The sequence below is a fragment of the Heterodontus francisci genome, chromosome 15, assembly GCF_036365525.1.
Source record: "Heterodontus francisci isolate sHetFra1 chromosome 15, sHetFra1.hap1, whole genome shotgun sequence".
NCBI lineage: Eukaryota > Metazoa > Chordata > Chondrichthyes > Heterodontiformes > Heterodontidae > Heterodontus > Heterodontus francisci.
The window spans coordinates 20,932,994-20,949,255 of record NC_090385.1 but is presented as its reverse complement, the minus strand read 5'-3'; the positions used below and the strand labels follow the sequence as shown (position 1 = coordinate 20,949,255).

At 44.5% G+C, this 16,262-nt stretch overlaps 1 protein-coding gene across 2 annotated transcripts in view; it reads right to left on the bottom strand.

Annotated features, from left to right (window-relative positions):
* eda2r (ectodysplasin A2 receptor) overlaps window positions 1-16,262 on the bottom strand; it is a 49,414-nt gene that overhangs the window by 27,278 nt on the left and 5,874 nt on the right. For both annotated transcript variants that reach the window (XR_010976433.1, XM_068047217.1), the window contains exons 2-7: window positions 11,910-11,995; window positions 10,217-10,327; window positions 8,916-9,094; window positions 8,092-8,177; window positions 4,191-4,355; window positions 3,457-3,591 (exon numbers count right to left, since the gene is read on the bottom strand). Coding sequence is in view for 1 of the 2 variants with exons in the window: in XM_068047217.1 (XP_067903318.1) it covers window positions 3,457-3,591; window positions 4,191-4,355; window positions 8,092-8,177; window positions 8,916-9,094; window positions 10,217-10,327; window positions 11,910-11,948 (715 nt within the window). In the remaining variant the exon portion in view is untranslated. The remainder of the gene's footprint in view (window positions 1-3,456; window positions 3,592-4,190; window positions 4,356-8,091; window positions 8,178-8,915; window positions 9,095-10,216; window positions 10,328-11,909; window positions 11,996-16,262) is intronic.

Genomic DNA, 16,262 nt, shown 5'->3' with positions numbered 1-16,262 from the left:
AGGCTGGAGTTTCAAATACCACTCTAGAATTGTTGAGCTCATATTTAGACTGAAACTCCAGTGTAGCACTGAGGGAAGACAATTGCATAGTGGTAATGTCACTGAGCTGGTAATCCAGAGGCCCAGCTAATGCCCTGGGGTACATGGGTTCAAATCCCACCATGGAATTTAAATTCAATTAATTAATTTTTTAAAAATCTGGCATTGGAAGCTAGTCTCAGTAATGGTGACCATGAAACTGTCATCAATTGAGGTCAAAACCCATCTGTTTCACGAATATCCTTCAGGGAAGGAAATCTGCCGTCCTTACCTGGTCTGGCCCACATGTAACTCCAGACCCACAGCAATGTCGTCAACTCTTAACTGCCCTCTGAAATGGCCCAGAAAGCCACTCAGTTGTAGGTGGCTCACCACCACCTGCTCAAGGGCAATTAGGGATGGGTAATAATTGCTGGCCTTTCCAGAAACACTCACATCCTAAGACTGAATAAAAACCTTTGGAGGTGCCAGACTTTGAATGAGCCAATAACCAATGTTCTGATGGATGTTAAAGACTCCATTGAGTTACTTTGAAGAGCGGGGAGATCTTCTCGAGTCCTGACCAAAAGCCCTTTGTTGAACTAACATCACCAAAGGCCAATTAACTGGTCATTTATCTCATTTGCTGTTTGTGGGTCCTTGCTGTGCACAAATTAATTGTCACATTTGTTTATAGGAACATAAACATAAGAACATAAGAACTAGGAGCAGGAGCAGGCAATTCAGCCCCTCGAGCCTGCTCCGCCATTCAATACGATCATAGTTGATCTCATCTCGGCCTCAACTCCACTTTCCTGCCCGTTCTCCATAACCCTTCAACCCATTACAAATTAAAAATCTGTCTATCTCCTCCTTAAATTTACTCAATGTCCCGGCATCCACCGCACTCTGGGGTAGTGAATTCCACAGACTCACGACCCTTTGAGAGAAGTAATTTCTCCTCATCTCTGTTTCAAATCTGCTCCCCCTTAACCTAAAACTATGACTTCTCGTTCGAGATTGCCCCACATCCTCTTTACGTCTCTTTGTCAATCCCCTTAATCATCTTATATACCTCAATTAGATCTCCTCTCATTCTTCTAAACTCTAGAGAGTAAAGGCCTAAGCTGCTCAATCTCTCTTCATAAGACAAACCCCTCATCTCTGGAATCAATCTAGTGAACCTCCTCTGAACTGCCTCCAATGCAATTACATCCCTCCTCAAGTAAGGGGACCAGAACTGTATGCAATACTCCAGGTGCAGTCTCACTAATGCCTTGTACAGTTGCAGCAACACTTCCCTACTTTTATCCACTATTCCTTTAGCAATAAATGCCAAAATTTCATTTGCCTTCCTTATCACCTGCTGTACCTGCATACTAGTTTTCAGCGAATCATGCACGAGGACACCCAGATCCCTCTGCACCGAAGCATTCTAAAGTTTCTCTCCATTTAGATAATAATTTGCCTTTCTATTCTTCCGACCAAAATGGATAACCTCACACCTATCCACATTAAACTCCATCTGCCAAATTTTGGCCCATTCACCTAACCTATCCATATCCACTTGTAAATTTCTTATTTCTTTATTACAACTTACTATCCCACCTATTTTAGTGTCATCTGCAAATTTGGCTATAGTACCTTCTTTCCCTGCATCCAAGTCATTAATATAGATTGTAAATAGTTGGGGCCCAAGGAACAAACCCTGTGGCACCCCATTAGTTACATCTTGCCAGCCAGAAAAAGACCCATTTATCCTGACTCTCTGTTTTCTGTTGGTTAGCCAATCCTCTATCCAAGCTAATAAATTGCCCCTAACCCCATGTGATCTTATCTTGTGTATTAACCTTTTGTGCGGCACCTTATCAAATGCCTTCCGGAAGTCCAGATATACTACATCTACAGGATCCCCATTATCCACGTTGCTTGTTACAGCTTCGAAGAACTCTAGCAAATTAATCAAACATGATTTACCCTTCACAAAACCATGCTGGCTCTGATGGATTGCGTTTTGACTTTCTAAATGTCCTGTTATTACTTCCTTAATAATGGATTCTAACAATTTCCCAATGACAGATGTTAAACTAACTGGTCTATAGTTTCCTACTTTCTGCCTCCCTCCCTTTTTGAATTTGTTCCAATTCACTGGAACCTTTCCCGCATCCAGGGAATTTTGGAATATTATAACCAATGGATCCACTATCTCCGCTGCCACTTCCTTTAAGACCCTAGGATGTAGGCCATCAGGCCCTGGGGACTTGTCTGCCTTCAATTCCAATAGTTTGCTCAGTACTTTTTCCCTAGTGATGATGATTGTGTGTAAGCAATTGGTTGTGAAATGCTTTGGACATCCTGGGAACATGATCAGGATCTAGATAAATGTAAAATTCTTTCTTTCGTTAATACGTTATATTAAATATATGAAGACCTCCACTAAAATAGCAGAGAGAGGAATTCCACACAAGCATAAAGTGTTTGTACACTAGTATCCCACAATATAATTTCAGGGGCTGTTATGTTGTATAGTGCCTAACTATGATTTTCTATATGACAGCCCCCCACTTTACTTTCATTTTTAGTTATTTTTTCTTCCTTTTTTTTTACATTCCTTTTTACATTTTTTACAATCTTTTTTTGCATTTATTTCATTTCATCTTAGTTTGTTCAGTTTGCTTACACACTTTTTTTCAGGTTGTTTTTCTTCAGGTTTGCACTTGCTGCTGTTCAATATTCAGTATATTCACACCTAATCTGTACTAATGCTTTGTCTTTCAACACACCATTAACATATTGTTTGCCTTTGCTCCGTGACCTTTTGGTCAGCTATGTGGCCTGGTCCAATCTGCACCTTCTCCTTTGTTATCTCTTGCCCAACCCCCACCTCACTTGTTTATAATCTGTGACTTTTCTAATATTTGTCAGTTCCGAAGAAGGGTCACTGACCCGAAACGTTAACTCTGCTTCTCTTTCCACAGATGCTGCCAGACCTGCTGAGTGAATCCAGCATTTCTTGTTTTTGTTATGATTTTCTATATATGTATTGCAATAAGATATTCTGACTGTTGTCATAGACAGATTAATAAATGATCTCACTGAAACATATACAATTCTTAAAGGGCTTCATCAGGTAGATGCTAAGAGATTATTTCCCCTGTCTCAAGGGTCAACCTTTTAGGATTGACACAAGGAGAATTTTCTTCACTCAGAGGATTGTGAATCTTAGGAATTCTCTACCCCAGAGAGCTGTGGATGCTCAGTTTTTGGATATATTCAAGGTTGAGAGCGATAGATTTTTGGTCATTAACAGAATCAAGGGATATAGGGATAGTGCATGAAAGCAGAGTTGAAACAGAAGATCAGCTTGTTGAATAGCACAGCAGACTCCAGGGGGCCGCACGGCTGACTCCTGATGTTCTTATGATGGGCTTCTCTTACCTGCAGGTTGTGCTGCATTCTTGTCAGCACTGGTCGTCTGACAGTGTTTAATCAAACCTTCAGTGCCATCCAACTGTCCTTCAGAAGATGAAGATTCCACTCTGGCTCTCTCAGCCACCGGGGGTCTCAGGTGTCCTGAAAGGTAAAGCATTTGTATGAATCAACTCATGTGCAGTGGAACAGCATGATGCATTCTGCTGAAGTTCCAATGTGCTGTATCAGATGGAAAGTTTTTTTTTATTATTATTGAGAAGCTTAGGTGAAAGAATGTGGCTCAGTGCAGAACAAAGGGAAAAAAAAGACTGGCATTTATAGAACGCCTTCACAACCTCTGGATGCCTCACAATGCTTGACAGGCAATGAAATAGATTTGAAGTGTAGTCATTGTTGTGCACTGCTAAGGGCTTAAAAGGAGTAGGAAAGAAAGCAAAATAAAACAAGAAGTATAGTGAGCAGGCAATACCAAGCTTGGGGTTTAATTCCCTATAGATTGTAAAGGATGGGAAGAGGGGCTGACTGCTTAGAGATCCTGGGAACTAATGCATAACAAGACAGTGCAGTAAATCTTGACCAATACAGTGAAGAATTTAGGATGAGGAAAAGCACACAAGATAGTCTATTTGGGACTTATGAGGAACTGACTCAGTGGTAAGAGTGCAACCACTGAGTCATAGCTGACTTTAGTACATATAACTTGCAGTGAGCGCAAACACTGAGTGATTAACTTTGATTACCATTGTTCTGCTTTTCTGTGATCAGCTGTCTGCAGTAGATGAAACAGAGGAGCAGGGCTGCCAGCAGGACAGTCGTCAGAGCACTACAGACAACAGCTACGAGGGCAGTGTCATAGGGAGGAGCCCCAGAGCTCAGGACCCTCACCACATTTGTTCTGGAGATGCCTGTGAAACAGACAGAGGGGAAACTGTGAGAAATCCAATTGCAGACTTTTTATTCGTCAATTTTCTCAGCCTTCGACTGAGCTGGTGATGCACCATGGTTGATCAGTTCAATGGATGTCAGCATCTTACATTACCTCTACACCTCCGTCCTCCACCAGGATGGTTTGAGGGCTCTCCACTTCTTCCTTGAACAGAGGCCCAACCAGTCCCCATCTACCACCACCCTCCTCCGCCTGGCTGAACTTGTTCTCATATTGAACAACTTCTCCTTCAACTCCACTCACTTCCTTCAAGTAAAAGGTGTTGCTATGGGTACCCGCATGGGTCCCAGTTATGCCTGTCTTTTTGTGGGATATGTCGAGCATTCTTTGTTCCAGTCCTACTCAGGCCCCCTCCCCCAACTTTGTTTCCGGTACATTGATGACTGATTCGGTGCCGTTTCCTGCTCCCACCCCAAACTGGAAAACTTTATCAACTTTGCTTCCAATTTCCACCCTTCTCTCACCTTTACATGGTCCATCTCTGACACTTCCCTTCGTTGACTTCTCTGTCTCCATCTCTGGGGATAGGTTGTCTACTAATATCCATTATAAGCCCACCGACTCCCACAGCTACCTCAACTACACTTCTTCACACCCTGCCTCCTGCAAGGTCTCCATTCCATTCTACCAGTTTCTCCATCTCCGACGCATTTGCTCTGATGATGCAACCTTTCATGACAGCGCTTCTGATATGTCTTCCTTTTTCCTCAATCGAGGATTCCCCCCCACTGTTGTTGACAGGGCCCTCAACCGTGTCCGGCCCATTTCCCGCACCTCTACCCTCACCCCTTTCCCTCCCTCCCAGAACCGTGACAGGGTTCCCCTTGTCCTCACTGTCCACCCCATCAGCCTCCATATCCAAAGGATCATCCTCCGCCATTTCCACCACCTCCAGCGTGATGCCACGACCAAACGCATCTTCCCCTCCCTTCACCTGTCAGCATTCCGAAGGGATCGTTACCTCCGCGACTCCCTGGTCTACTCCTCCATTACCCCCGCCACCTCATCCCCTTCCCATGGCACCTTCCCCTGCAATCGCAGGAGGTGTAATACCTGCCCATTTACCTCCTCTCTCCTCACTATCCCAGGACCCAAACACTCCTTTCAGGTGAAGCAGCGATTTACTTGTACTTCTTTCAATGTAGTATACTGTATTCGCTGCTCACAATGTGGTCTCCTCTACATTGGGGAGACCAAACGCAGACTGGGTGACCGCTTTGCGGAACACCTCCGCTCAGTCCGCAAGCAGGACCCTGAGCTTCCGGTTGCTGGCCATTTCAACACTCCCCCCTGCTTCGTGCTCACACATCTCTATCCTAAGATTGCTGCAGTGTTCCAGTGAACATCAACGCAAGCTCGAGGAACAGCATCTCATTTACTGATGAGGCACACTACAGCCCGCCGGATTGAACATTGAGTTCAATAATTTCAGAGCATGACGGGCCACCCATTTTACTTTTATTTTTAGTTATTTTTTCTTTTTTTACATTTTTTAACATTTTTTTTGTATGTTTATTTCATTTCATCTTAGTTCGTTCAGTTTGCTTACCCACTTTTTTTTTCATGTTGTACTTGCTGCTGTTCAATATTCAGTCCGTTAACACCCTATCTGTACGAATGCTTTGTCTTTCAACACACCGTTAACATATTGTTTGCCTTTGCTATTCTGTGGCCTGGTCCAATCTGCACCTTCTCCTTTGTTATCTCTTGCCTAACCCCCACTTTACTTGCTTATAACCTTTGACATTTCTAATATTTGCCAGTTCCGAAGAAGGGTCACTGACCTGAAACGTTAACTCTGCTTCTCTCTCCACAGATGCTGCCAGACCTGCTGAGTATTTCCAGCATTTCTTGTTTTTATTTCAGATTTCCACTATCCGCAGTATTTTGCTTTTATCTTACATTACCTTGAAGGGGGGTTGGGGTAGAGGGTGGAAGTGGTAGGCATTACTGTCGAATTGAATCCTTTCCTTAATCCTCACCCACAAACACATGGGTAAATTCAATGAGACTGTAGCCGGCTCAACTGGAGTACGGGTCACAGAATTGGCCCGGTGCAGACTCCATGCCAACAGCCACTGTAAAGTAATTATGAGTGGGATGTCTGCCCAATTCTTCCTTCCCTTACCAGAAGACAATTATAGCATGGCCACTGCAGATTCCGCTGAGCTCCACGTTAACCCGGTACAGACCAGGGACTGAATAATGAGCCTTTCTGCTAAGGTTTGGTACTACTCCATACATTTACCCACTGAGGATCGTTTTCAAGTCAGTTTCGTTCACACTTCGGAAACTCTAAAATCAGGTCTTACCAATTTCGGAGCAAGATCATGCAGCTGCTCTTACGTATCTCCAAGTGACTGGTTAGAGGTGCCTGGTGGGGGTGGTCAGGCAATCTATCCATCCTTACAGCTGGGGTGGTGGAGGGTGGGGGTTGGGGAATCCTATTTACTTTTTTTTATGAAAAAGTGCTCATATCCTTACACATAGGGTTTGATTACTGCCTGTAAAGACATGTAATTTAAAATTGTGTAATTGATACTGCGGTCTAAGAGAAGCAGACATCTCACCATGCATACAATTTCATTCTGGAATAATCATGTTGAACATTAGATATCACATGAAATCTTACTCCCTGCATTTTCAGACACACCACTCAGGACCCGTGTTCTATGTTGAACAGCAGAGAGGCGGAACATGATTCCCGACTACATGATGAACTACCCTTTAACCTCATTTGATCATTATTTATGGATTAGGATGGCACGAAGCTCAAGTCATCTGAGAAAGATGTTGGTTAACTATTTAATATACCATACTGTGGATTTTATAATCTTACTCTTCTGTGACATCAATACCCTTAAAGAACACAGTTCAGAAGCAATGCGATTCTAAATTTCCATTTTGGCAAAAAAAGGCTTCAAAAAGATAACTGCAAGAAATATTTTCTGTCTATACCAATGTTATCTGTTTAAAATATATAATTTTTTGTTTTTTTCTGCCCCATGTACCATCCCTGGATGAGAGAATGGATGTACAACCTGTTCCCAGCTCACTGCCAGTACCTCTCTATTAATAGTCATTGCAAAACATATGGTCGCAGTTTTCACTTGCTCCCTGTGGGGAAATGACCTGACCTTTCTTTGACACTGTCCTGTATTAGGAAGGTGAAATCAGAAGCCTGCTATGTGAAGGAATTGTCGGCATGGAACTAGTGGCCTAATGTTATACAGCACACCACAGTGTTGCCAACCTACATTAGGGTTACCAACTAGGAATTGAAGATTAATCTCCGGAACACTGCTATTAGCGACCAAGGAGAAAAATCATAGCAATTGAAAAGTCTTTGAACATTTATGACTTATAATAATATTGCAGACGGGATTAAAAAGTCATGTATCCTGCAGTCGTGTAATTAAGAGACTTTTTGCTATCCAGTTGGCACGGGAAGGCAGTGTGTCACGAGGATGGGTGTGTTGGTCGACCAATGGCGGGAAGATGGCGGCGGGACATTTGGTTGCAATGCAATGAAACCTCCAGAAATATGACCAACCAGAGTTGGCAAGCCAACCCCCTCACCCCAAACCCCATGCACCACTTCACTCCACAACCCCTTGGAAAGTTTCCCACAGCACAGGGGATTATGCATGTTCTCCAGCTCTGTATGAGACATGCAGAGAGAAGCTGTCACTTACACTGAGGTTCAGTGGGAGGAGCTGGATCTGTGCAGGGAATGCACTCTGTGTCCTGTAATCCTCCAAGCCGGGTCTTCCTATAAAATCTGCAAAACAGCAAAAAAAAGATTTAACTGAAAAACCTCAGGAAACGACCAAGGTCCATTGCACAGTGGCTCTAGCTAGGCTGAAATAGATAGAATATAAGATTAATCAAGGAGTGGTGATTAGTAACACTATCCTAGAGTTTTAAAAGCCTGGAGATTGGGAGAGAAAAACAACTTTCTGAGGAAGTTCCAAAAAAAATGTATTTATGATTTTGCTAAAGATAACAGACAGAAAACGTTTTCATGAACACATTTATGTAACAACCTGAACAACTCCTCCACTCCCAGCTCTATTGTTGGGACAGTGCACAGGAGCCTTACTCTGCAGCTGGCTGTGTGAAACCTGACCTGGGGAGTCCTTGAAACTGAGATTGTGTGCCCAAATTGGAAGGGAGTTCTGTTCTGCAGAACTGTCTGGCGCTCCTCACTTGGTTAACTACAATTTTAAAAAAATAAATAATATATGCACTCTCTCAATTATATGAGATTACTACCTAGAAATAAGTCCAATGTAATGGTTACGCACTTGTTATATGGAAAACAAACAGCCTGTATGATTCATAATGCTTCCTAATCCAAACCGGTTAATAGTTCAGGAGATACATTTTCCTCTGTTTGATGTTAGTGAAAAAGCTGCTAAGTATAAAATGGATTACATCATCCTTTTTGTTAACATTAATGAACAGAGGGAAAATAAACCTCGAAGAAGAGGATGACAGTCTCAGTCCTCACACTTACCCTGGAAAGCACTGCCCACACTCAGCGTTACTAGAAACTGTGCAGTTCTTTTCCTGAACCCGATTCACAAGCACACAAGAGAGGCACAATTTGCATTTCTGCTGTCCCCAGCTGTCCTTGTACCTGTTAGGTCTGCAGATCACACACTGTGCACCAGCACCAACTCCAAAACCACAGTCCTGCAAGAATAATATCAAGAATCATCAATTTAGTAAGCCTCCAGATAAGGAGCCCTGCAACGCGAAGGGTATTTCCACGCTCCCACGAGCAAGCACTGTCGAAGGGAATGTGGGTCAGAGGTAATCTTCTTGTTCTCAGACTTGTGCTCTCAACTGAGCAAAGGAACCTGATTGGAACTCAGAACTACCCATCCAGTGTTCCCAATCCCTCCACATGAAGTACAATAGATAGTAATAAAGTACACAAAGTTATTGCCACCCCCCCCACCCCCCCAACCATTTCACCATTTTTTCTCCCCTTTCTTATTAGGGGTGATGGCTCATGGTGGAAGATAGATCCATGAGCACTGACTGCCGTTCAGTATCTTGCTAAAGTAGCCATTTTGTGCAAGGCTGGACAGTAAGTCTTGGCTGACAATTAGATGGTAAAGTCATCAAAAGCCTAGCCTGATCCTGTTTTTATCTGGAGCCCCAAGTCACTGGCAGAGGCCTCACACATGGAGGGAGGCATTTCACAAAATTGCAACTGCATTGCCTGCCATTTTCTGTCCTTTGACATTAACGGACAGAAACTCAGTGAGTTTTCCCAAAGGATGACCACCACCACCCCCCCGCCCCGAACCCCGGGAGACCACAAGCAACCCCGCATGGGTTTGCATGTGGTGCTCCCCGCATGGCAAACGGCCCGCCCACCGCTGGGGTAATACCAGTGGCAGTGGGAAGAGGCCCTTAATTGGGCATTAATTGCTCCTCAAGGGCCTCAATGGTGGTGGGGCAGTAAGGCCGTCAATGGGCCTTCTCGCTACAGACTTAATCAGGGTGGAGGTGGGAAGGTGGCAGGGTCCCCATCCACCACCATCCTGCCCGATTAAGTGCCCTCCCCCCTCCAAACTCGCCACAGGTATAGAGCATAAAATACTGCCCATTGTCTGCATTTGTCTTCCTTTGTGAACTGCTTCCTTAAAAGCAACACTGAAATGCGAACTTGTTATGCTTTCATGACTGTTGTTTTGTTATATTTTCCCTATCTCAAGTCATCAGGTCCCATCAGGCATTGTTAGTAGTTGGAAAGTGTCCTCATATTAAGTGGACTCATTGCTGGCTTGTTCTGCAATTCCATACCTTTGACAGTTCCATTCCAGGTCCACACTCTTTACAAAATTTGCAATTTCCATCGACATCCCAAAACTCATTCTCCCGGCAATCCCTCAGGTTGGTGAAAATACCGAGAGGCTAAAGGAGTCAGAAAGACTAAATTATGGCTGTTATACTATTGTACAGGTATGTCCTTGGCTCAAAGCCAGTACACTTCAGAATCATGAGTCAGATCATTACTTTTTTTTTAATGTTGTTTTATGATTTTACACGGAGACAAAGCAAACAAGAGTAAAACAATTCCTTGATGGTGATGACAGCTCCAATTACTAAAACATCTAGCATTGGTATCTGACATGAGACGTGAAATAGGAGCAACAGTCACAAGATCCCACTAGATTAAAAGCTTGTGAACAGAGCAGTACACAAATAGACTGCATGGGCCAACACATACCAGCTGCTCCTGGGATCAACTTAGTAAGTTTCACAACTCAGGCCAGGAGCAACCCTTGTGGGTATTTTATTTCCAGCCCCAGTGGAATACTTTAGTAATGATTCAAAGGTCCATATCCAATGAAACCCTTGACCTGATTTTAACCCTACCAGCGTGGTAGAAATGTTGGGGGGTGGGGGGGTGAAGTCAAAATGCCAGCTGGATGCTAAGTTCAGGAGTTCCACAAAGTGACGCCCCATGCACCCTCCCCAATTTTAAATCCTGTGGTTTTGGGAGCATCAAGTCCACACTCCACAGGCAGCCTTCACAAATATTTAAATGTTGGGGTCCAATTTGTACCACAACGTTGTAAGTTGTGTGAAGCGCCCATGCCGATGGAGCCGCCGGCAGCTGGCACCAAGCAGGATTGCAGCCAGAAGAGGTTCAGGAATGTTCCTTTTGATAGAAAGGCCATTTCATTAAAATTGGGGCTCATGTTTTCGATTGGAGAGGAGAAACTCTAGAGCTCCTGGAACATAAGCGCAGTGTGTAAAGACTAAAATAGGCAGCAATCTGCTCCCCACCACTCACTGCCAACCCCCCCCTCCCAAAAAAAAACTCAGGCCTGATGCTCAAGCCTTTTATCTCCTATGTTTCATTTTATTTTCCCTGCACTGACTCCCACCCGAGGTCAGGGTCCAATGGTGTAATTCAAACCTAAGTGTTTAAAGATTTAGGGGATCCCTCATCCCCCACCCCAACCTGCATGTGGTCTAGACGCCCTGGGAAACACAGGAGTTGAAATGGCCGAGAAGGGGGTTGTGAACTCTTCGAGAAGGTAGCAGGTAGTGTCCAGCTGTCGGTTTAACCACCCCTTCCCCCATACACAGTGTTGCTGGGGTTAACATCAGGGCTATAGTCACTGAAAGAAAACCGGGAAATGCTGGAATCACTCAGCAGCCATGGAGAGGACAGAAAAGGTGACATTCCTGGTGCAGATCTTTATTCATTAATCTGGAATTGGATGATCCGAAAGTGTTCAGTCCAAACAAAAGTGGACAGTAAAAGGCCAGTCTTCAAAACAATTTTCACTGCCACCTAGGGTAGCAAGGGGTAGGAGGATTAAGCACTGGAGGCCACCTGACCAGTGCTACATGGTACCTGGGAAAGTACCTGGTCTTTGCAGTTAGTGTGCCACTGAGTCCCTGAGCTGAATGATCAGCCTTCCAGCCTACAACAACATTCAGTCTCTAATGTGACAAGTTTTTGTACTAGAACAACACATACCAGAGAAAAGAAAACAAGAAGCTCCAATCTTGGTTCCATTTCCAACGCTCCTTCCTAATATCCAAGAACTAATCAGGATGCTCAGCCTGCAAATCAAACACATCAATTTTCATGTACATTTGGCAATTGGTCAAATGCGACTCTATTTTCTGTGCAACTATCTTACTTTTTAGTAAAGTGCAGGTTTTTATTTCATTCATATATAGGTGCACTTTATTGAAGCACCAATGTGCAGCATCACTGGGCACTATGCAGGTCGGAGTATCCCCCTACCTTGGTGAGATTCTGATCTCACCTGTACTGCTATGGTTCAAGTAAAAGCTCGGCATCCTCCCCCATGGGAATGAGTGTCTGCCCCATGGGAATGAGCATCTCCTCCAAGGTTATCTTGCACACTTGCTGGTGGCATGCTCAAAGTGACATTGGTTAAGAGGGGAAACTTAGTTACCAATCCTGTGTAACCAGTAGCCTTTAACTCGACCAATCTTTGCCTTCACTGATAGTTTTGTTTTTAAGAACATGAGAAAATATGCACTAAGCTTCATCACTGCAGGATTTGTTTTTATAGGCAAGGGCACTGTGTTTCATAAAGCTCCTAAAGACAAGGGGAGTGGAGTTAGGAAAAGGTGATCGCTCTGTAATTTTTGAAGATCTAAAGAACACTTGTACAGAAAAGTTCATCACTTTGCTTTTTTTAAAAAATAAAAGCAGTGGGGAGAGCATCCAGTGAAATTCATCACTGTAAGGTTTCAGCATGAAAACTCACTCTGTAAAGGCTAAGGGAGAGCTCACGTAAATGTTTTGTGTACCAACTCCATCAAGTTCAGCACAAAGAATAAACACTGGCAACTTCTCAACAAAAATTATCCCTTCACTTCCTCATTCTGTCTTTTTGGTTCTTCAATTTATTACTTCGGTTGTTTTTAAAATAGGTTTTCCTCAAAATCTTTACGTAAACCCAAGTTGCCTTTATTGTGCAGTTCTCAGATTACAAGCTATAGCGTGCTACAGAATTTTTCTGATGCCCTGGGAACACAGGTTCAAATCCGACCACAGCAGCTGGTGGAATTTAAATTCAAGTAATTTATCCTAACAAAACCCTCCATATTTTAAAAAACGCTATTAAATCTCCTCTTGGCCTTCCCTGCTCCAATGGAAATAGTCCCAATATTTCAAGTCTCTGAGAATCACATTGCTGGCATCATCCTAGTTGCATTTAGAAATTAAGCCAAAATAAAATCTAAGATGGAATTCAAAATTTGCTTGTGTTGGAGTCCTAACTGTTTTGAAAAACAATTCGAACTTGTATCAGAAGACCTTGTTTTGTTATATAGCTTTTACAACAAGGTGTAGCATTTCTTTTATGTGTCATGTTTTTCTTGGCTTTGTCTACTTCATGTATGTGGTCACATTGTGATTTCAGAACAGGAATGGGTGTGCTCCAAACAATTTGTTTCTTGCCTTGCTGCAGCCACCTTCAGCTCAATTTTAACTCTGCCCACCTGACAGGGACGGCGTGGGACAGGGCACAGACACAATGGGCCAAATGGCCTCTTTCTGTGCCATAAACTTTCTATGATTTCTAGGAGGTTAAAACAGCAGCAGCGTTTTTAGCACTGCATTCCCATTATGCTTCTGCCTGCCGCTATTTTAACCACGTACCTTCCGGAATTCGCCGAAGTGCTCGCCACAGGCAGGGAAGGGGGTCCCACGAATAGATATAAAGTGGGCCAAAATGACACAATTAAGTCTCCAACACAATTTTAACTAAGAATCTAGTGTTGAACCAGTTGGCAAACAGATCAGGGGGCAAGAAAACCCAAAAAATAAATCCAATTTTAATTTTTTGCTGTTTCCTTGAGAGCCAGGAGGAGCAGGGATACATCAGCTGTGGCTCAGTTGATAGTATTCTCATCTGAGTCTCAAGGTTGTGGGTTCAAGTACCATTCCAGCACAACAATCTAGGCTGACACTCCAGTGCAGTACTGAGGGAGTTCCACGCTGTCAAGGGGCGCTGTCTTTCGGATGAGATGTTAAACCTAGGTCTACCCGCTCAGGGGGGCATAAAAGATCCCATGGCACTATTTCGAAGAAGAACAGGGGAGTTATCCCTGGTGTGCTGGCCAATCCCTCAATCAACAACATAAAAAATGATTATCTGATCATTATCACATTGCAGTTTGTGGGAGTTTGCTTTGCACAAATTAGCTGCCATGTTTCCTGCAATAAAACAGTGACTATGGCTGGAATTCTACGCCACCCCCAAAGTGCAGGATGGTGGTGGGGGGGGGGGCGGGGTGAAATGGAGTGGGAGGCTCAGGGGGCCCTTCCCAACCCGCTCCCACCTCCGGCGCCACTTTACGTGGGGCGGCAGCGGCAAAAACCAGCCGGCATGCCCCAGGCCAATCAAGGCCCTTAAGTGGCCAGTTAGCAGCCACTTAAGGGCCTCCACCCGCCACCACTGGGATTTTACCGTTGGCAGGCAGGAGGCCCAGGCCCGAGAAAAGCCACCTCTTAAAAGGAGACGGCTTTTTGACGGCCTGGGGTGCGGCCCCCTCCTGATCAGGCACTCTGTGCCCGACAGAGGGTCACCCCCGATGCCCCAACCACCCCCAGGATGCCTCCCCGTCCCCCCGTTCGACCACTCTTGCCTCGCCGGGGCCTGACCGATCATCCTCGGCGAGGCCCCAAAAAACGTACCTTTTCCCAGGGTCGTCCTTCCTCTTCCGTGTTCTCAAAGCTGGGTTGCAGTCCCAGCAGTGGCCACCGCTCCTGGTGGCGCTGCTGGGACTAAGAACTGCTGGCATATGATGAAGTCCCGCCTCCGACCAATTAAGGGCCTGGGGACCGTAAAATCCAGACTGGATCCTCAGGCCAAGCGGAGGCGAGGTTGCTACTGACTTTTCAGTCGGTGGATGGCTCCCATCCAATGAGAGTAAAATTCTAGCCTATAGTTCAAAAGTACATCATTGACTGTAAAGCACTGTGGGACGTCCAGTGGTCGTGAAAGGCACTATACAAATGCAAGTCTTCTTTTAACCTTGAGCTGTCCTTATCCAGTGCTTCCTGTCGCCTCCACTGACCGCGATGCCCTCCCAATCCCTGCCTCCTCATCCCTTCTAAGTGTCAGACACCGTTTCTTTGGGTTCCTATGGCGGTTTCCTGTAGCCCAAAATTCTGCTCCCACCCGCCGGCCAGCTACCGCTTACCATAAGATTTGGCCGGGAGACTCAGTGGCCCAATGCAGATGAGGTCCAGGAGTTAAAATTGCCCAAGCGTCATGGTCTTGACATGATGGGGGCTTGCCATCCAGCTGAATCACACTCATAGTTACAACTAGGACAACAACTTATATTTAAATAGCGCTCAATAAAATATCCCAGGGTGCTTCACAGGAGCTTTATAAAACAAGTATGACACTGAGCCAAATAAGGAGATATTAGGTCAGAACAGGTAGGTTTTAAGGAGGGTCTTAAAGGAAGAGAGAGAGATAAAGAGGAAGAGAGAGAGATAAAGAGGCAGAGAGGTCTAGGGAGGGAATTCCAGAGCTTAGGGCCTAAGCAACTGAAGGCATGGTCAGCAATGGTGGAGTGATTAAAATTAGGTTGCTCTCAAGAGGCCAGAATTAGATGAGTGCAGATATCGCGCAGGTTTATGGGGCTGGAGAAGATTACAGAGATAGGGAGGGTGTGAGGCCATGGAGGAAGTTGAAAACAAGACAGTGCTTGCATCAAAGATATAGTGATTAACTCTTACATGCCCTCTGAAATGGCCTAGCAAGCCACTCAGTTGTACCTAACCGCTACGAAGTCAATAAAAAGGAATGACTCCCTTCCTAACAGCACTGTGGGTGTACCTACCCCAAATGGACTGTAGCGGTTCTAGAAGGCAGCTCACCACCACCTTCTCAAGGGCAATTAGGGATGGACAATAAATGCTGGCCAGCGTCACCCACATCCCATGAATGAATAAAAAAAAAATAGAAAATATTTACCTGCTTGTGTTGAAGCTGGAACAAGACATCAGCAACAGCAGGTTTTCTTAAATTTTTTCATGGGATGTGAGCGTCACTGGCAAGGCCAGCATCTGTTGCCCTTGCCCTTCTTGAACTGTAGCAGTCCAACTGAGTGGCTTGCTAGGCCTTTGAAGGCAGTTAACAGTCAATTACATCGCTGTGGGACTGGAGTCACATGTAGGCCAGACGAGGCAAGAACAGAAAATTTATTTCCTTAAAGGCAGGACATTAATGAACCAGATGGGCTTTTACAAAAAAACAGTAGTTTCATGGTCACCATTACTGAGACTAGATTTTAATTTCAGATTTTTATCAATTAATTGAATTTAAATTCCAGC